The following is a 21,029-nucleotide window of genomic DNA, read 5'->3' as shown; positions in this document are numbered from 1 at the left end:
TGGAGGAAATCGTTTGGCAAGAAAGCTGCCTAGTAGATAGGTGTCTCCTTAAATATTCTCTATCTCTATCTTCTTCTTCTTCTTCTTCTTCTTCTTCTACTATGCAGAGATAGAAACACTCGACCTCACCCCATGTCGTTCTGAGGTGTTTTCTCATTGCATAACTACGGATTTCGACCAAAGAAGGCATCCATCAAATCATGCGAAGTAGCAAGAAGATGTAAAAAAAATTATAGGCACGGAGGAGTGCAGCTGCAGGTATTATCAGAGAACTTTTACGAGGCCGTGGTTTGCCGCGGCGTCCCGTAAAGTTTCCTGAATCCCCGCAACAGGTATTTTATATCTTGATGTGCTATTATATTTATTATATTTTCCTTGTGTACCAGCCCTCTCTATGTTAGAGAAAACACGGGAGCAATGGCCAGCCATGAACAATACCTGCAACTGCTTGCGGTGCGCCCTAGTAAAAAAAAAACCTGGGTTTAGAAGTTTGCACAAATCGGCGGGACTCTTGGCTTCGATGGATCCCTGACTTGATCTGAATAATCTGCTCAAGCGCGGATCGAAACCTGGACACTTGGCTCTGGCGGGATGCCGTCGAATCTAGCTGCCCATACGGAGCTGAGCTCAAGTGGGGTGGCATATAGACAAAAAGCTGAGACTGAGGGCGTCTGGATGAGTCTACGCCAGTTTTGGGCCCGCACGCACAGTGGGCGTTTGGTTCGTGGGTTGAAACTGGAGAGGCAAAAAAACATGCTGCAGAATCCCCCCGATCCCCCAAGTATGTGCTGCATGGCCAATGGCCGCCCCAGGTACTTGGGTCCGATTCCCGCATCGCATGAAAGTCTTCGCGACCTGTTGCATACAGTCCGCCAGAGCTGTCAGATATAACAAATCCTCCGGACGCGGCTGTTTGAAGTCAGGGATATAACGACTTGGCTAATTTTCATATCGTCATTTTAAAAAGGAAGGGCAAGACCGCCGTGCCTAAGGGTGGGAAAATCTGCATTCACCGACTTCTCCCCTATGGGCTCATATCTACACCCCCCCTTTTTAACAATAATATCAAGCAATTGGTTCAGGCAAACGAAAAAAAAAATAAAATAAAATAAATCAAAAAGAATCTTTATCAGAAGTGGGCTCTGGAAGTCCCCCATTTCATCCATCTGCTCTATTCACAAAAGGAATCTATATCCACCTCCTCGATTACGAGATACGACCCATATATATCCCTAACATATATAACTACGAACAGAGATCGCCAGCAAGGGCTGAAAAGAAAGGGGGGAGGAAATATACAATACAACCCGAAACATATATATATAAAATAAAATAAAGATGTCTCCTTCTCCCCACGGCGACTCCCACGGTGCCGCAACAAGCACAACTCCAAGCCCCTCCTCCTCTTTCTCACACTCAATCATGGAACTCACCATGGCAATGGTCTTCCAAACCATCCAGGCAACCCCCCTCTACTCTAACGACTGGACCCCAAGATCCGCAGGGACGTACGCAGGCACCTGTATCTTCCTCATCGTCCTCGCCGTTATATTCCGCGCCTTACTTGCGGCCAAATCCATGCTGGAACACCGGTGGGCCGCCGCGGCGATGTCCCGCCGCTACGTCGTGGTCGCTGGCCAGCTTCCAGCGGCGGAACGGATACAGATGGACCCCAATGCGTCGACGGGGACGTTGGTTTCGGCGAATGGGGTCGAGGAGAAGGTTAGGGTTGTGGCGAATTTGAAGGGGCAGACTGCGCCGTGGAGGTTTAGTGTCGATTTACCCAGGGCTTTGTTGGTTATGGTTACTGCTGGAGTGGGGTATTTGCTGTGAGTTTCCCCTTTATTTTTTATTTTTTATTTTTATTTTATTTTTATTTTTTTCCCCTTTCATTATAAATATATCGAAACCTCTCTTTGTTTTGTGTGCATGTTTCTGTAATGGTAGATGTTGGGGACTAACTGTGATATTTACAGCATGCTGGCTGTCATGACGATGAATGTTGGCTACTTCATGTCCGTTCTTGCTGGCGTGTTCGTTGGAGATGTTGCGCTGGGCCGATATAACCATTTCAATGAGCATTAGATTAACAGGTAACTAGTTGGATTGCTGATTCATTTTTAATTTGTACTGCGCGAAGGCACTTGTGATTTTATGCTCACACCATCATATTCTACCGCCAATGATAGCTTTTAATTATTGGCTTAGCAGAGTACATGACAGATCAAGTTACATGATCTGTAGGGACAGTTATGTTATTTCCCCCTTCATTTATGAAAGTAGCGCATCGTTCTTGTATTGTTCCTACACCACCATATATAAATTTATGACTATAAGTTTACCAACGTCCTCACCGTTGCCCGACCCCAGCCAGCTCAGAGGCATTTTTGCGTCAATGGCCAATAATGCGTCCAGAGATTCTCTGTTGGTGTGAGAAAGTTATCTTGGTCTCGGGTTTCGGCGATCGACGATCGACGATACGCGGAGTTACTGTATGGCTTTGACGATTTGCACAGTCATGGAAGGGATCCATGAAGCTACATAAGAATATTATATTTTTGGCCGCGGAGTCATACTGAAGGGTAATAATGTAGACGGGGTTGCCCTCCCTCTATGGAACTAAATAACTCCGGAATGGGGCCAAGGGGATACATCCTGCTTGCTCCCCCCCCCCCCCCACAGTACAAGGACATGCCCAGATCTGCGGGGCGGGTTCGATTGGAGAGTTCACAAGTTGCCAGTTTTCTTTTCTTTTCTTTTTTTCTTTTCCTTTTTGCGCAGAATTGAGCAGATTGTTTAGCGCCTTTAGATGTCGATTTCTTTCATTCATTCTTTTCTATTTTTCCTGTTTTTTTTTTTTTTTTTTATTTTTTATTTCACTTCTTGTTTTCTTTATCTGTGGGGTTTATTATTGTGTTTTTGCTTGATAGAGTTTTGCTTTTGATGTTTTTCATCTTGATCTTGATACTTAAGGGGGGGAAAGTTTCTGGCCAAATTTCGGGAGAATTTCGACCTTTTATTCTCATCGTCATGCGCAACGAAGCACGGATGCCTGCTATTTCTTAGCTCTCGTTGCACTCAAGGGCATTTATAATTTATAGAAGTATCACATCAATCTCCGGATGTTCGTGGATGAGAGATGATACTAGTAATGCGCGTATTATTTAGCACATATTGGGAAACCAGGGGGGTTGGATATGTACTGCGCAAGCTAAGGTATAGCATCAACTTTGACTTCAGGAGATTAGCTCCGTCACTGTCAGGACTGCCCATGTCGGCTTCATTAAGCCGGGAAGAGATAACAGCTCGTGCCGGTCCCCACTCGCCCGCCGCGTGTTGAGAGCTACCAGTGTAGAGTTGATGTTGCTTTCTTTAAAATATCAAGGAATCCCCCACGCATTTGCTGTATACTTTGCAACATTACCTTGATCTTGAAATTGTAGTGGCAAATACCTGCATACTTACTATCCTTTATATTTTCCCGCTTTTGGATTGATATTGTTGTCCTGCGAGTCGCTGCTCTTGGACCATAGAAAGAAACTGTCCCCCCCCCTGTCGACGCTGTATGTACAGGATCGTTTTATTCCCACGCAAGTTCGCGTTGGAGTCCGCTCTTAACTGAGACTCATATCTAACAGCTTCTCATATCCACATAGAGAGAAAACCCACGGCCTCAAGTTGAACAAACACAAACGGGACCACCCACTTCCTAACTCATTATCACGAAAGCACGACATAACCACCGCCAACAGCAAACATGCGCTTCCAAACCACCCTTCTACCCCTAACCGGCCTTCTCACCCTCACATCCGCCCATTTCGATCTCCTGCAACCCCCTTCCCGTGGCAGCAACCATGATAAAAGCACCCAATACCCATGCTCCGGGCTGCCCCCCTCCAAAAACCGCACCCAAGTCGCCCTCTCAGGCCCAGAGATCTCCATCGCCCTGAAGATGGGCCACGACCGCAGCGCCGTCCAGGTCCTGCTGGCCCTTGGGTCGGATCCAGGCACGAACTTTAACATCACATTGGTTCCGACGTTCGGACAGACAGGCCTGGGTGATTTCTGTCTCCCCACCGTGAAAATTAGCGAGAAGACGCTCGGGAGGAAATTATCGGAGGGCCTGGAGGCGACGTTGCAGGTTGTGACGAATGGGGATCCATCTGGGGGTTTGTATAACGTGAGTTATCCCCGACCCCGTAATTTTTTTTTTTTTTTTCAAAATATTAGTTGTACATCGCATTTTACCCACGAAGCATTCTGGACCGTGCTGATGAGTTTTGTTTTCTTCCCCCTGGCAACAGTGCGCAGACATTGTATTCACCTCAAAAGTCACTGCTTCCGCTCCTTCTAATTCCTGCAAGAACGGAACTGGCGTCAGCGCCACGGACTTCTCTGGCTCCGCTCGCAGCCGCAACGCGAATGAGTCCACAGCAAATGGACAGCCGCAAAGGAGCGGATCCGGAGATGGCAATCAGAAGAAGCCCAAGGGTGCTGCTGCATCTGTGCAAGCTGCTACGTGGGGAGTTTTCGGTGCGGCGATTTTGGGAGCAGCTGCGCTTCTCTAGTTAATTAAAATTTCTCGTGCCAATTTTTCCATTTGTTCCTGTTCTCTTCTATACGTGTTACAATTAGGCGGCCTATGTTTTTGCGTCTTTGGCAGATCTTAGGTGTAAAGAAAATGCCACGTGCAATGACTAGATGAATCGACTGCATTGTATTTAGAGAGTTGAAAGCGTACTGAATTTCGTTCGATATTAGCGTTGATGTCGAACTATTCGAATTATTCTTCAAACGTTGATAAGTTCCAGAGCCAGCGGCTCCAAGGAATCCATATTTCATCCCGAGGTTCCCTGCGAAGTTTATTACTCGACTCCGCGCGAAAGCGGTGGTGGTTGGCAAAATAACCAACCAACAGATTGTTATATCAACCGAACGAATTCCAGCTATATTTTATTCAACTTCGGTTGTATCAAATTGATTCTTTAGTCACCCTGTTGCTATAAGGATTTTTAACTCCAAAAAAACAATGGCTGCATCAGGGCCGATCATCGTGCCCGCCCTGACAAGGCACACTGCCACAGTTATAATGGCACATGGATTGGGTGATAGGTTCGTCTTGGGCTAATGTATCTTTCTTTATCGTGTAAAAAAGTATTTGTTGCATTAGAATTTTATTGGCTAACTTCGTCGATGTACAGCGGTGCTGGCTGGTATGCGATAATTCCCCGCGGTCGTCCCGCTCTCCGTCCCCGCTATCCCCCTCCCAACCTCCCATAACTACAGGGAATTCCCTTCTTCTCAATCCGTGCAACGCAAGGACATGAAATGTAAAGCTCACAAGTTTCAAATGCTATAACCGCATTCATTTGGGAAAACGTAAAGGCTCATGCTTGCACAAAATTGGCGCCGGCGGGGCTTGTTCGATGAAGTCTCGTTTATCTTCCCAAATGCGCCAGCGATTCCGATCACGATTGTAAGGAATTCCATGGGGATCCGTGATAATACGGGGAGAGCGGCAGTTGGTCAGGTACTATGGAGAAGCCTTTGCTAATATGATGCTGCTGCTGCTGCTGGATAGAATTTTGGCATGTCGATGCCAGGCTGGTACGATATCCAGAAACTTGGCCGAGATGTTTGTCTCTTATATGCCCCCCTCTCCTCTCCCAAATCCAAATTTTCATTACTAAGTAAAAGGGTCGCCGCCTGAAATTACAACCCCGCAGGTTTCCGTGGAAGATTTTGGCAATAACCAAGACGAGCCGGGAATCCTCAGATCACGCGATTATTTCAATACGCTTATCAAGCAAGAAATCGACAAGGGCATCAAGCCGTCACGCATCGTGATGGGCGGCTTCTCTCAGGGCGGTGCGATGTCACTTTTCACCGGGCTCACGCAGAAGGAGAAGCTGGGCGGCATCTTTGGCCTCTCCTGCTATCTGCCGTTGAGAGATAAGGTCCCTTCGTACATCCCAGAGGGCTTCCCGAACAAAAAGACTCCGGTTTTTATGGCACATGGCGATGAAGACCCTACGGTGCTTCTTGACTGGGCTGAAGGGTCTGCGGAGGAGCTGAGGAAGTTAGGGATGACGGTGGATTTTTATAAGTACCCGTATGGTTACCCATTTTTCTATCTTCTATTTTGTTACCTTTCCTTCGTATTTCGTTTTTGACTACCCTTCTCTATCATCGTTTCTTTATTGCTTGCCAATGACGGCTTCTAACTTCGATTCAAGAGGCATGACCCACTCAGCAGATCCCCTCGAGATTCAGGATTTGCAGAGATACCTGGAGAAGGTAATTCCAGCTGAGGGTGACAATCAAGGTGCGCCTAAATCGTCGTGACTAGATGCAGTCTCGGATAGGGGTCCACGGGGCCTCCATACATCGTTCCTGGCTTTCGTTATCTTGTTTGTCATAGTCTTGTCTGCCAATCGATATACAAAATCAAGAAGAAAATAAATATAAAGACCGTAGATCGTGAATTGGCCACGGCAACACCTTTTAATGCACGTTGGCCGTGTGTATATTCACTAGGAAGTGCCATCAAACGACCCTGCTGATAGAGCCGGGCTTATTCTTAATCGCTTAATTCTGTTTTGCATGTGCTATCTTTTGGAGTCAACACATCTGAAATATTATAAGCCATTTATCTAGTTATTTAGTTGTCTAGTCACCTTTTTAGGGCTTTAGCACAGCGAATCTTTCTAAGATTTCTATACGTTGTCATATGGTTAATTAATTCCTCTATCTGTGATAATCATCTATGTATATTCGGGTCCTTAACTAGCCAATCAGCGCAGTCCCTGGCGTGACGTAACTAGAGTTGTATGGCCTCTCATCATTCCACCAACCGCCACTCAACCCAACCCATCTACAACCTCTACACCAAGGAAACTGCACAAAAATCCCAAGACTATAATAAGACCATTCTGATAATGTTCCGCTTCGTACGTTTTCCAATCATGTCCCCACCTCATCTTGATCTTGCACTCACTAGTTACGCCGTCAGCATAAAACCCTTGACGTAATAACCCTCTTCCACAAACCCTCCCTCCCCGCCTCCAGCCGCGTCCTCGCCCTTCTAAAACAAGCCAATGCCGCTGCCGCCGCAAACGCAACCATCGACCAAGCATCCGAAACCTCTCCCAACCAACGCTGCGAGTTCGAGCTGAATGTCACTGAGGAACCCCCTACTCCGGATCAGCTTAAAAATATCCTAGATTACGTGGGTGCGGATGTGGGAGGGGATGTGGGGAAGGCCAGGGGCGGGGCGGCGATGGCGAAACCGGGGGATCTGGTACAGGGGGCGCAGGATAGGTTGGATGCATTGAGGAGATTGAAAGAGGATGGAGGCAGGTTTGTTAGGCCGGTTGTGAGTTTATATATATATATATTTTTTTCTCTCTCTTTCCCCTTTCTGGTTTACCCAATGTTTTTTTTTTTTTTCCAATTTTGTTTTCTGGAAAGGAGGTGATATTTCGCTGTTTGGCTAGGCTAAAATCTCTGAACTATCCTCCCTTCCTAAGATCGTCGATTGGAATAATGGCACTGCCGTCATTGGGGAAAATAAATCGGAGATTCTAAAACTCGTCCGGGAAATCCCTCCGGATGTCTCACCGCAGTAATGGCGAAACCTACCACCGCCACCACCACCGCAAAGATGGGTGGTTTGTGTGGGGTCCTGATGGGAGGAATATGAACAGATTGGTATGACAGCCGAGCGGGAAGAAGGGATATCAGAAGGCTGTGAGTCCATACATATGTACCATATATACGTAGCTGGCTATGGTACTCTGTACTATATGGAGCTAGGAGAAGGGGGCGTTTGGTGATATTGTAAAAATATACTCATCAAAACAAATGCATAAAACACATGCTGTCTATGTGACTCTCTGTCTAAACACTCTACAACAATATGAAGAATAAACTAGGGGAAAAGTTGAAATCATGAGACAAAAGAAATCATAAAAGAGAGAGAGAAAGTGAGGAGGGTATTTTCTGTGAGTTTCTGAGAAGTCTGAATTATCTGATATCTTGGGTCATCAAAAACATGTAGCTTCACTATACACAGCTTTCTACTTCACACTAAAATATCAAATTCTACCCTTTTGTTTACCATTATATCATCTTCAGGAATTTCATACACACTGAAACATCAAAAAAAAAAAAATATTCACCCCTTTAATCACATTTAAATTCATGTATCCCTTTTACTTGCATTGATAATGCCGGACCTTGATAAAATAGTGTGATTAAGCAAAAGTGTGGAGCAACATGCATTTGCAATACTTAGAGAAACTCTCTGATAATCACTATCTAGGTCTGCAAGCTTCTAGTCATCTGAAAACTAATTATACCTTGAATAAAGGATACGTAATCGTCCTCTTTCTCTCTTTTCAACATGATGCTTAGAGTCCGATGTATTAAGACGGAAGAAGGCTGGGCAGAAGGAGACAGGGGAAGGCAGCAACAGCTAGGAAACCGGAAGGGGGGGGGGGAAGAAAGGACACGATATAACTTTTGACGCAAACCCACTTAGTTAAAGGATAACTTGAAACCGGACCATAGGACGAACTGGAGTATAAAATACTTTCAAAAGCAAGCACCCATGCAAGACAACAGAAAAACGCAGAACATGCAGAATGGCAAGAAAGGAAGGGAAGGTAACCGAAGGAAAGGAAAGGAGAGATAGCAAGGCACCAGTGGGAGGAATTATACCCGATAATGGTTTGATATTCGAGAGAGGAAAAAGGAAAGAAATTGAAAGGCCAAAGCGTTCATGGCCAGATTTAACACCATCGAAGCATTAAAATACAGGAAAAGTGGAATTGCGGTAGGAGAAGTACGGTAGTAGTTGCATTGGTGGCGGTGATGTTGGTGGTAAGAGGACCCGTACGCGCGTGGGCGGTGTTAAGATAATGGACAAGGAGAGAACCATGGAATGACGAGAGAGACAAGAGGTGCGGACACATAACACCCAGAAAGAAAGAAAGAAAGAAAAAGACTGGGAATATAAAATGGAAAAATAGAAAACAAGGGTTAAACTTCTAGAAATAGACGATTTTGACAACGTGGAGGCTCCGGCGATAGTTGAGCAAGGAATGAGGGAAATTATGACTGGCTTGAATCGTCTCTCGCCTTGCCCTCGGCCAGAGGCATTTGACCCTACGCTCACCAGCTATTCCCGCATGGGCTGGGTAATAGCCGGGAGTAACGAGATAAATGAAACAAGGCAAAAAAGAACAATTTTTAGAAAAGCTGAGAGGGGATCGTTGACTTATTAAAATTAGCTTAAAAAACGAAAATGCATCCATCGATGGAGGGGTTTGCGGGGCCGTGATAAGGATAGAAAAGAAAACAAATCAAACGAAGCTGGTGCAACTGTGTTGTTTTGCATTTCATCAGATAGGGATTATGATGAAAAAGAGTTGGAGAAGGAAGTAAAAGAGCCAGCTCTGCATTGAAAAGAAACCGAGGGTAAAAAGTGACGATGACAGAATTAGCCTTCTTTTGGGTATTGTGAAGAAACGTGTTGTGTGACGGATAGTGTTTAGATGATGGTTCCAAAGCTCCCATCAGTGGGGATGGGTTTTCTGGGACTGCTTCGCCCGTCACTATCGACAGTTGACTTGCGATGTCTGGTCGAAAATTGTCAGCACGAAGTGATCTCAAGCAAAAAGATAGAAAATGGTATAAATCGAACCTGAAAGTGAAGCCAACAAACAATCCCCTCCCCATTTGTTCCTTTCTATCCGCCAACTCCTCAAGAGCCTTCTGTTTATCATAAACTTCCTTGTACTTGGCCATATCAGCCTCACTCCCAAAGTCATCAAAGTAGCCCGCGTCAGTTTCTGAATCTAATTCGGGAACAAAGGGGGCTCTTTGCTGTCGCAATTGAGAGAAATCAACCTCAGCGAAATACTCGTGCTCCTGGATCTCCTTGATATTTTTGAACCGTTGTTCCTTGGCAGCTACCAGACGAACGATGAGGTCCCATGTGCGTCTTGACAGAAAATAGTTCGGGTCCTCGTACTGTGGTTTCCGCAGAACACTTTGCCATCGTTTGAGATTCTGCCAGGTTTCATCGACAGTTGCTCCAGCAAAAGGTGGATATCCAGCAAGAGCCTCAAAGAGCATGCAGCCCAAACTCCAATAGTCAACGGTGAAATCGTACTCCTCTCCCTTTAGAACTTCGGGTGCCATGTAATCAGGAGATCCAACAATTGATTTCGCGTAGTTAACCTCGCGTTGTCGAAGTGAGCGGTAACCCTCCCGCCTCTCTGCCGCGCTGCGCTGCTCCATCGGTCTACCAAAGGGGACATTTGTGTTACCAACTTCAGCCAACTTGATACGCATCGATTCGATCTTGCCGGGATTGAGAAAGCCAGCAGCCAATCCGAAATCCGTCAATTTAACATGTCCAGTTGAATCGATCAGGAAGTTCTCCGGCTTCAGGTCACGATGAATGTAGCCCAGGACATGAAGTGCATCGACACATGAGAACATCTCAGCAATATAAAAGCGGGCATGGCGATTATGGAGGACGCCCGTATTGTTTAGCAGTGTGCGAAAGTCGCCTCCAGGAACATACTCCATAGCAAGGTAGATCTGATCTTCGTCTTGGAAAGCGTAGAGAAGTTTCACTAGCCATTCACTCTTAGCAGCTGTGAGGATATCTCTTTCCGTCAAGATATGTCTGATCTCGTCTAATTTGAACAAGAGCTTCTTGCTCATGACCTTCAACGCGCACACTTCACGAGTATCCTTCTTCTGGGCAAGGTAAACTTGGCCATATCCGCCCTGCCCAACCTGTGTGAGGATTTGGAAATCGTTATCACGTAGACGGGTCCGACGTTTGCGCAGATTCGCCCGTTCACGACCAAGATACTTTTCTAGAGCTGCCTCGTATTCCTCAACAGGAGTGGCTGGGGGAGCAGGGTATGCAGCTTTAAACTGTGCGTGGCGTGTCTGTCGATTATGCACGTAACTGAGGATGTCAAAGTAATGGTCGAGAAAGTCTGTTGTGAAGAAAAGAGGGGATAGTAAGTATTTACATTAATAGTCACCAGAAAATGCAAAGGACGCAGTGGATTTCAACTTACAAAGTTGCGTGACATTTGCAAGCCTTTTCACATTGGGAAGTTGTAATTTTTCCAGATCCTCTGGTGTCAGGCCGCGGAGGTGAGATTGGCTCTTCTTACTGGCTTCTCTGCTCTGATATGGTTCCTGACGCGACACGGCTGCCTGGTTTGTATTGAGAGCTGGGTCTCTCCCAAACCGCAGAGCGCTAGGGGGTGTATTTTCGTTATTTGACTTCCGGGCCTGGTTCGCGTTGTCTCTGCTGTGAATCACACTTTCACTCAGGAGGCTTGAATCCTCGCTGCCGTGTAGTACATTTTTGCCAGGAGAAAACGACGGCCCATTGAATGCTGACTTGGACGGCGACGACGGTGTGAGTTTCATCGCATGGTCGAATACGCCAGGAAGATCTGTTGCACCTGGAGGCATGCGACTCTTGCTTGGGCTCCCCTGAGGTGTGCTGAAGGGGCTAGTGAAACCGAATTGATTTGGAGTCTGCGGATGATCGCAGAGCTCGTTGCCAGATCGGGTGTGGAGGAGAGGGGTGATGCCCAAGTCATGCTTGCCAGCAGGAGATGGTGGGATATTAACCGCCATCTCAGCTGAACGAGAGGGGAATTTATTTGGTTACTCACTCTCTGGCGGGAAGGATGGTATTGTGTGGTATCTGTTGTCGCGGTCTTGCTGATAGTGGCGTTGTTGGATGTTTTAGTTATCGTGCGTTGCCTCGCGCAGAGCTATCAACTCGAAACAACCAGCAGTCGCTTGCAAGAATACGGTGCAGAAAGAAGATAAAGAAAAGCGAGTTTTGAAATGGATAGCAGGAGAGTCGTGGGAAATAGTCGAATGGCAGCTAGTCGGAAACTACTAATAAGAAACAGAACGGAGTTTGTGTTTAAAAGGTCCGGCATACGCGACGGTGGTAACTATTTAGTTGAAGGAACCAAGTTAGTTAGTCATTCCAAGGGGTTTGTCAACCACAGTTGGTTATCTGGGATTGATGACGGACGTTGCTGCAGCAACCAATGGCAGGCAAAAGCGGGATTTCATGCAGCACAATAAATCTCCTGCTGGTAACTGGTAACCAATTGGTGGCCCATCAGGATTGTGTCTTGTGTGATCCAGACGCCAGAATGCCCCATAGTGTCTGTTCAGCCTCAGTAGATATCTCGTTCAAGCTGTATCATGATTCATCCTTGTGGGGTTGGGATAACTAAATTATTTCATCTCTATTTCCAAGGAACGCGCCCGGGATCAAGCCACGGATCTAACAGCGGAAATCTATGGTAACTACCAGGTTCAATTGTGACTGTTATGTAGGAATCTTTGAGGAAACCCCTGGGCCCTTTTTTTTTCTTCGGGTAATATTAGATCCAACTTGCTAACTATCGATCGTCAGTTCCGCGGCTCACTGTGAAACATCTCAATCCGCCTATTTAAGCGCCCCTTTCTTTGCGTTGTCCAGGCTGCCTATAAATCACCCTGAAACCTCCGCGAGAATCACAGGGAAGATAATATGACATGAGTTCACATAAAACGCCAGACCATACGATGGGGTTTAAAACGTGATTTTGGAGCCCTTGAGGAAATAAAACACGTCTCCCGCTGTGGCCTTGGCCGTCTACCCCGTCTTGTCGGAGATCTTGAATTTCTTTTCCAGGATGATCTTCATTTCATCATATATACGTGTATACGAGCCAAGCTCCCTTCCCAAGCCGGTAGAACCCGCACATTACGGGATTTTCAGGATTGTTTGTTTCACTTGCAATTTTCATACATATCAGCTATCCGTGACACGTTTGGGCGGTTGGTTTTTGGTTCTGGTAGCGGAGGAGAGGAGCTAGGTTTGCAAAGGTCCTATCTTGAAAATACGTAGCGGAGGAAGGCAATGTTGTTTGCAATCAACGGCGGTTTCAGTGGTGCTTGAGTTGTTGGATGCGACCGTGGAGCAAACGGAACCAGAAAGCCTAGGGAAGATGATTTATATGTAAAATATACGCGTGACATAGAGGCTTGATCAGACCCTATGCAGCTTTTCCTATCCCAGGTTAAACCCCTTGAGGGGCTCCTTGAATTCTTCTGCTGGTTAGCGACTGGAGGTGTTCTCTCCTAATCTACCTATGCAACAATATCCGCCTAAACGACCTTAGATGCAACATATTGAAGAGGGGTTGTGAGGAGATGGGGAGAGATCCCTGTTCCTATCCTCGTTGTCTGCGGCTTGGCTCCATGGGACTCTTCATGTCCAGCATGTTATTCTGTCTGGTTGCTAGATAAGTTGATGTCCTCTGTACTTGCAGGATTAATCTCGTTGCGGCCGCATACAAAGCTGTCGATACGGCCTTATAGTTAATAGCTTATGAACTGTAGTTTTGTTCTTTCCCCCCACCTATCCCTCTTATATACCGCTTCGTCCCTCTCCAGGAAAACTTTGGAAGTTCACTGCGGATAATATCTCCATTACATATTGTTGCTTGGTTGTTATCCCGGATTGCTTACTTTTTGCGGTTTCGGGACGGTTTTTCCTGGTTTGCAACGTTCCAGACCCTAAACCGGCAAAATTATCTTAATGAGGCTTAGCGTCTCAGCCTATTATGAATCTTATCTTATCTTATCGAACTAACGTAATCAATCACCTAGCGAGACAGATCACCTACTGAGACAGGTCTTCACTACGCAACGCGTTTAACTACTTAATTGATCAAATGTCAAAATGTCAGCAACCAAAGATGATAATTCTTTATACAAGGAAGGAAGACTTACTCTAGCTATTGAAGCAGTTAGAAAAGATCAAATTTCTAGTTCTAGAGCTGCTGCCAGATTGTACAACATCTCTCATTCCACTCTTTGCCATCGACTTCACGGCCGTACGACGCGAGAGAACTCTCAGTTAAGAAATCGAAAACTGACCTCTATTGAGGAATTATCTCTTGTTCAGTGGATAATCTCCATGGATGAACATGGTCAGCCCCCCCAAGTGAGCACTGTATGAGAAACAGCCAATCTTCTTCTTGCCAATCGAGACAACTCTTCCAAACCAAAAACTGTTGGTGAAAGCTGGATTAAACAATTCATTGACCGCCATCCTGAGTTAAAAATCCAGTTCTCCCGATCATATGATCATCAACGAGCCCTATGTGAAGATCCTAAGATTATTCAAGAATGGTTCGAGCTTGTACGGAATACTATCCAGAAATATGGCATTGTACAGGAGGATATATACAACTTTGATGAGACTGGGTTTCAGATGGGGGTTATTGGAACAGCCAAGGTGGTTACTGGGTCAGAGAAGACTCTCCGTCCGAAGCTTGTACAGCCTGGGAATACAGAATGGGTCACCATTATTGAGGGAGTCAATTTAACAGGCTGGTCATTACCTCCAATGATCATCCTCAAGGGGAAGTTACATCAGGCTTCTTGATTCGAGAATGGGCTACCACACAACTGGAGGATTGAAACCAGTGAAAATGGACGGACAACTGGTAAGCTGGGTTTGATCTGGCTTAAAGAGATGTTCAATAAACATACTCAAGCCCGTACGATCGGCCAATATCGACTCTTGATCCTTGATGGACATGGCAGCCATAATGGTCCTGAGTTTGATCAGTTTTGCACTCAAAACTTGATTATTCCTCTTTATATGCCAGCTCATTCCTCTCATCTCTTACAGCCTTTAGATGTTGCTTGTTTTTCCCCATTGAAGCAAGCATACAGGAAAGAGGTTGAGAAGAGAATGGGACTTGGCATCAACCATATTGATAAGGATGAGTTTTTAACTATCTATCCTTCAGTTCGTACAGCAGCTCTGAGCAAAAAGAATACTTCAGAGTGGATTTAGAGCTACAGGACTAGCTCCGTACAATCCAGAGCAGGTTCTTTCCCAGCTCAATACCCAGATACATACACCAACCCCCCCAGGGACCTCACATAGCTCCCAGGCCTCCTGGGCCACTGCCACACCTCATAATATATGACAACTGGAGCTTCAGAGTGAGAAGATTAAGAAATATCTCAAGCACTGTACACAGAGTCCACTCAGTTCAACCAATCAAGCTCTGGAAAAGCTAGTCAAGGGATGTCAGATGGCTATGCATAGTGCTGTTATTTTAACAAGAGAAAACAAAGAGCTGAAGACTGTAAATGCAAAGCAAAAGAGAAAGTGAGAAAAATGTCATACATACATAAGCCAGGGAGAGGGCTTGACTGTTCAAGAAGAGGTGAATTGTGTACAAAGAGGCATTGCAGAGGAAAGAGGAATAATAGAGCAGTCTGATAAGCAATCACAAAAGCAAGCAGCACCACAGTGCAGTAGATGTGGTGTTATAGAACATACTATTCATACATGCTCCCAGTGTACAGGGAATAATTTATAATGTAATTAGCTGGTTTTACTATCTAGTTGTGGTGATATTCAATTAGAAAGATATTGAATGATGGAGATCTGTCTCAGTAGATGATCTGTCTCGCTAGGTGATTGATTACGTTAGTTAGACGTGAGGATGAACATCATAAGCACCACGTAACGTAATCCTCGCCTCGTTACATGCCAACAAATCGGCACAATTTTGCAACCAGGCTGCGTTGTCATTATGCAGATGCTAGAATAAGAGACGTACTGGACTTCACTGGGTTTTGATGCCTCCTTCATTGTTTTTTCCAACCTGTCCGTGGATATTCATTTACGGCTCCTGGATATGCAGTCATAAAGAGAGGAATGCCCTTAGCAGCAAAGACTGTACATCGAAATCGCGAGCAGAGAAGTAAAAGAATGCGTGGCGCTGGTTAAAGGGACTGAGGATATTGTGGGTTCGACCCGGGGCAGCATGCGGCGATGGCTTTCAGAGTAGTCCGGGAAAAGGTTATACGTGTATCACAACAGTAGATTGGGCATGGAGACCTCTTCTTGGCTGGTAGCAATTGGGAATGAGATTTTTACTCTCTTGAAGTCTGAAAATGGGGGATAATTTTTAACAAGCACACATGGGAGCTACTGTGGAAATGAGGGTGATGCTACATGTTCATTCTGTCATTGAAATGAATCTACTGGACCTTATATTAGCTTCTGGAACGGTTGGTATCTGCCGCTCCTACGGAAATCTGGAAGAAGCCCATCCTTGCCCCGTGGAATGCGCGTATATTATTGGTCGCTTTTTCTTCGGATGGTATTAACAGCTTGCCCTTCGAGGAGCCCCAATTGAGCTTTTTTTATACTTTCTGCATCAACGATGGATCAGCCAGGGTATACATATGGACATCTACATTCGACAGGTCGTGATGAGATTCTGTCAAGCCGTGGGAGCGCTCTATGGATATTGAATATATTGGGAAATACCTTCGGGTTAGCCCTTAGAGCGCGTATATGAGGTAAATAGTTACTTTTTACTTTGATGGGACAGATTCAGCTCATAGGATGTGATCATGATTAAGAACAGTTCAAGATCACGACTTTCTAAGAAATAAATTACTAATTAGATCATAAAACCAATATTATATGCATTCCAGAATACTGAGACATATTGGGGAACTAAAGGACGTGGCGAAACAAGATGTGGAATGGCAATTTGTTCACATTTATAAAAAAAACTAATATCAACCAACACCGTGAAGGAGTAAAAGTCGCACTAGCACGGAAAAATGAAGAATCAATGTTAAAGAGGAAAATTTAAGAAATCAAAGCAATGAATAACAATAGAAACAAAATCAGAATTCGCGCCAATTTGCCTGCTTTCCGAGCATATCTTGTGGTGTATATTCCCTTACCGACCAACGCCTTGTACCCATCAGATGAATTATCCACGCAAGAGAGAGAAACAGAAGAAAAAGCCCTTTATGGCACTAATTAAGGGACGTTGTAGCCAGTAGCACTTGCACGTCTCATCATAACATAGCAGAATAAGTACAAAATTCAAGTTGGGTTGGTAAGGAGCTGAAAACGTTATATATATGCAAATATATAGGATGTGGTCCTCTCCGAGTGTGATCCAACTTTGAGCTCTGGCAAGCGTACTTTCTTTTAACGATACGTACAAGCATACGTGTGCAAATTCCAAGAAGACCTCGTCACGTATTTGTAGGTTGACGTTGGAGCAATTACAATGGTGATAAGAAAGGGTTGGAAGAGGAATCAAAAGAGAAGGGGGGTGAAGACATAGATGTAATATTAGTGATATGGGCCATGAACATTTCCTCTCTGGAAGATTCGTATCCCCGGATTACCATGCCAGATACTTCAGTCTGGTTGGTCAATATGCTGTGTAAACAATGGGCAATAATTATTGAGTTGTGAAATGGTGCGATATATTAAAACTTTGTAGGGTTACAAAAGCGATGAGATAATTACTTTTCGAAGTTTGGTAAAATAATCCGTCGAATAGGAGGTTTGGAGAGGTTTGAAAAGTCAGTGGATCATAGACAATGGCACACTTATGTGATATTGGGTTTTGGGGTTTAACCAAGAAGAACTGTAGGATGAAATAGTTAGTTGCGTGGTTTACAAAATGGAGGAAGTTGCGCATTGGCATGGGTTGGATTGGTATAGGAGATTAGCATCGAAGAATCACCTTCCCATCCCCAATCCTTCATCACTCCAACCCAGTGTAGTCTTCCCCGTACAGTATTTTCGATTCCCAGACTGTCCACCCCCGGAATAAACGACCCTCTTCTGATTGGACTAACCGGTGCTTGCCGTGGAGACGAGATCGAACGTGGCATTTTCACGTCTCCCGGAGATGCTAGAATCTGTCTGTTTGTTGGTCGTTGGTCCGAATGCTCGAATGTCGCAGAATCTTCACTCAGATCATCCTCATCGTCCACTACAGACCCTATTCCAACTCCATAGATGCTCTTTCGTTTGGTAGTATCCACGAGTTGTACAAAAGCAGCCTCCGTTGACCTCATATTCTGTCGATCATACTCATCCTTGCGATCCCACACTTCGCGAACAACTTCAAGACAGCGATCGACGTTTCCAATCATTAGTCTTGACTGCATCGCCCCCCAACGCTCCTTGACCCAATTACGATCCTCCCCATTTTTCATTTCGCAGCTCGCAACAAGCAGAGGGTATATGTGTACAATTGTTGCTCGAGAACTTGGTGGGACGGTAGCTAAAAGTACAAGAACGCGCTTGGCAAGTTGAGCCGCAGACTCCGATGGGATCTCGGGAACCGCTTGGTGAAGATATAGCAGAGTCGCCCAGCGATATGCTTGCGCGGTCTGGAAGCTATGTTGGACGTTTGAAGTTGGATCCACTGGTGGTTGAAAATACTTCGGAACTTCCCATTCCTCAATGAGCGTTTTAAGCTCCATAGCTTGCGATATGATGGGAATGGAGTTAGTTTTAGACCTGCGAACCTTCTGAACGAGATTGGCAACACGGCTAATTAGTGGAAACAATGTCGTCGCACACCCCATGAGAGGGTCAACTTCGTGGACAGGTGAGTATGGTAAGGAAGGGGTGAAATCGTGTGGTAATGCAACTTCTTCGAATTCTCCGTCCTCTAGAGAAATGAGTCTTGCGATGACATCGGTATAAAGCCAAGTATTGTACAAAAATCTCAGGCGCCCTAGGTCATCTGCTTGCATATCCGTACGCTGCTGTTGCTGTATCACAGCCTGGTTCAGTAAAATTCTCGCCCCTCGAAGATGTTGTACGCCAGTGGAAATGTGACGATCCCAGGACTCTGCAAATACAAGTGCTAGGGTTGTAGCCAATGCCTCATCTGTTTTCATAGTTCCAATACCTGTGGCCAGCATACTGATACTCTGTCGCATATGATCCATGCCGTGAACTCTCAAACGGGGGTTCTCTTTGACACAGTGAAAAGCAGATAGGCAACAAATTGCGTGGAAGAGTGCAGGGCAGTCCACAGCTAGAGGCCATATCAAAGTTCTCCAGGGGTTTTCAGAAATCCCATCCTTCACTGACAGAATACCACATGTCTGGCGGTCGTATCTGGTAAGGAGCATTGCTGGCGACTCCGGATGTAAGGATGGTCCCTGAGAAATGGTCCTTTTAAATATGGTTTTGAAACAAGGAATTGATGTCGATAGAGTGCTCCAGCTCGAGGTCACGTTTTTCTCCGGGGGAGACTGTCGAACTATTTCCTCCACATCGTCATTCCTGAGGTCAATCAGAGCTGGGGTGAGGGGCACAGACGACGAAAGCCACTGAGGAGTATTTTCGACTCCGGCTACCATATTATTTATCAATATATTCTCAGATACTTTTGGAGATTGGGCTGAAGAAAAATATGATAAGCCGGGCATCATATCATCATACTCGTAGTCATCTAAATACTGATCCTGTAAGTCCAGAATCGATGGAAAGATGTCACGCTGATAGCTATCATACGGAGGAAGCGGCGCTATGCTCTCCAGCGTAGAATATAAACTATGATATTGTGATGTGACATCTTCTTCGGGGGAATTAGAATTATACGGAGTTAAGGAGCTCAGAACTGAGCGAGCTGGTTTACATGTAGGCGTGGAAGGAGAGGGTGGTGGCGCACGTAGAGATACTATTAATATGGAAAGTTAGCACGAATATCCGGAGTGAATCTATCTCATCTCTGGCAGTTACAACCTTTTTTCACTTTGGCAATGGATTTTGTTGTGAAGGTAGATTCTTCAAATGGCCTCCATTTAAAGTCCTTCTTGTAGCCTCCGCAGCTAACATTCCGTTTATGGCATTGCTGACATGTAGGCTTCGTCTCATCGCATTTGAGTCTCTTGGTTTTGCATGTCATGCACCCTGATCACTCAATCAAACAAGCGTCAGCTGGTTAGGTCGGTTCCTTTGACATTTCACCCTTTTCTCCAGCGAAGATTTTAACTTGAGAGAAATCCATTGAATCATAATGCATACCATTTCGACTTTTAGATTGTCTAGGTTTGCTAACGCCAGTCCTATTGACAGATACCTGCTCGGCTGATGATTTACTGGCAGGCACCAACTCGGGTAATACGGTGGGCGGGCTTAGCAATCCTGGTTTAGTGGTACATTTTTTTGGTTGTACAGCTTCCGCGGATGTAGCGTCTGGAGTTCGGGCAATTTCCATGCCGAAATAGGAAAACAGCTTCTCCAGAGCCCTCTTCTCATCCACATCGAGAGTGAAACAAGGCGGTTGGAAGGTGGTTGACGGGTATTAGTCAATAAAGCGGGAATCACGGTGAACAACGAAAGTAAAGTGTCTGAAGAAAACTCGACACAGAGAGAGTATATGACTCCAAGAAACAGTATTCAGAAGGTGCCCAGAAGAACACAACTTTAAATAAAATATCAAGGTTAATAAATATGGTAAAACACCATACATCAAAGAAGTGCTATTAAGCCCCTTGAAGGTGAAGGTGATTTTAATACTCGAAATCTGCCCCAACACTCGCACACAATAAAGCGAGGCAAAATGCGGGGACGACAACCAAACTAGGACAGATCAAAATAAAACTGGAGTTTAAACCGAGACGTTCTCTTCCCTCTCTAGTGCCAAATGTCTCCAGAAAAGAATAAAGCGACAAAACGATACAAAGCAAGAAGACGAAAGCAGTAATAGATGCAGAAAGCGATGGCGACCTGGTTGACTGAGGAAAGATTGCAAAAACGCAATGGAAGAGTCATTGAAAATGTTGAGTGATCTTCCGAAAACCGATGTTACGGCGTTAACTAACCTGTTAACAAGCAATACCATACAGACCGATAGAACCGCGAACAAATCATATGAGCACAGGTATCCAGCGGGCTATCATGTGGTCCTAGCCTCTGGCCAACCGCGTTGTAGTGGCGGTAGATCTCCACAATCCGACTCGCTGGAGAACATGACCACCCAGTCTCCAGCCAATGAAGGGGAATATGGATATTTATTTCTGTACTGCACGCACGGTCGTGTCGGTTTGTTGTCCCTCAGAGCCTAGAGCTTCCTGGCATGCACAAAAGAGCCCAGCAAAGTATT

At 45.4% G+C, this 21,029-nt stretch overlaps 7 protein-coding genes across 7 annotated transcripts; 4 read left to right on the top strand and 3 right to left on the bottom strand.

The window, feature by feature from the left end:
* Window positions 1–264: 264 nt before the first annotated feature.
* On the bottom strand, window positions 265–835 carry PADG_11805 (uncharacterized protein; the record flags this gene model as incomplete). The annotated part of the gene is made up of 2 exons (XM_010762226.1): window positions 265–352; window positions 477–835. 2 exons carry the CDS (start codon window positions 833–835, stop codon window positions 265–267), a joined length of 447 nt encoding a protein of 148 aa, XP_010760528.1.
* Window positions 836–1,338: 503 nt separating this feature from the next.
* PADG_04650 (uncharacterized protein) lies at window positions 1,339–2,085 on the top strand (the record flags this gene model as incomplete). The annotated part of the gene is made up of 2 exons (XM_010762019.1): window positions 1,339–1,829; window positions 1,977–2,085. 2 exons carry the CDS (start codon window positions 1,339–1,341, stop codon window positions 2,083–2,085), a joined length of 600 nt encoding a protein of 199 aa, XP_010760321.1.
* A 1,672-nt stretch (window positions 2,086–3,757) lies between these two features.
* Window positions 3,758–4,568, top strand: PADG_04649 (uncharacterized protein; the record flags this gene model as incomplete). Its single annotated transcript, XM_010762018.1, has 2 exons — window positions 3,758–4,180; window positions 4,305–4,568. 2 exons carry the CDS (start codon window positions 3,758–3,760, stop codon window positions 4,566–4,568), a joined length of 687 nt encoding a protein of 228 aa, XP_010760320.1.
* Window positions 4,569–5,029: 461 nt separating this feature from the next.
* On the top strand, window positions 5,030–6,345 carry PADG_11804 (uncharacterized protein; the record flags this gene model as incomplete). The annotated part of the gene is made up of 6 exons (XM_010762225.1): window positions 5,030–5,112; window positions 5,202–5,213; window positions 5,386–5,530; window positions 5,582–5,635; window positions 5,727–6,112; window positions 6,237–6,345. The coding sequence occupies 6 exons, from the start codon at window positions 5,030–5,032 to the stop codon at window positions 6,343–6,345; spliced, it is 789 nt and encodes a 262-aa protein (XP_010760527.1).
* A 485-nt stretch (window positions 6,346–6,830) lies between these two features.
* Window positions 6,831–7,628, top strand: PADG_04646 (uncharacterized protein; the record flags this gene model as incomplete). Its single annotated transcript, XM_010761785.1, has 3 exons — window positions 6,831–6,950; window positions 7,001–7,375; window positions 7,497–7,628. The coding sequence occupies 3 exons, from the start codon at window positions 6,831–6,833 to the stop codon at window positions 7,626–7,628; spliced, it is 627 nt and encodes a 208-aa protein (XP_010760087.1).
* Window positions 7,629–9,553: 1,925 nt separating this feature from the next.
* On the bottom strand, window positions 9,554–11,679 carry PADG_04645 (AGC/NDR/NDR-UNCLASSIFIED protein kinase; the record flags this gene model as incomplete). The annotated part of the gene is made up of 3 exons (XM_010761784.1): window positions 9,554–9,641; window positions 9,707–11,021; window positions 11,106–11,679. The coding sequence occupies 3 exons, from the start codon at window positions 11,677–11,679 to the stop codon at window positions 9,554–9,556; spliced, it is 1,977 nt and encodes a 658-aa protein (XP_010760086.1).
* Window positions 11,680–17,559: 5,880 nt separating this feature from the next.
* On the bottom strand, window positions 17,560–20,141 carry PADG_04643 (uncharacterized protein; the record flags this gene model as incomplete). The annotated part of the gene is made up of 3 exons (XM_010761783.1): window positions 17,560–19,601; window positions 19,664–19,834; window positions 19,949–20,141. 3 exons carry the CDS (start codon window positions 20,139–20,141, stop codon window positions 17,560–17,562), a joined length of 2,406 nt encoding a protein of 801 aa, XP_010760085.1.
* Window positions 20,142–21,029: the final 888 nt, after the last annotated feature.

The sequence above is a fragment of the Paracoccidioides brasiliensis genome, assembly GCF_000150735.1.
Source record: "Paracoccidioides brasiliensis Pb18 unplaced genomic scaffold supercont2.5, whole genome shotgun sequence".
Lineage (NCBI taxonomy): Eukaryota > Fungi > Ascomycota > Eurotiomycetes > Onygenales > Ajellomycetaceae > Paracoccidioides > Paracoccidioides brasiliensis.
Note: the sequence above shows the minus strand (reverse complement) of the source record. Positions and strands in the feature narration are given on the sequence as shown.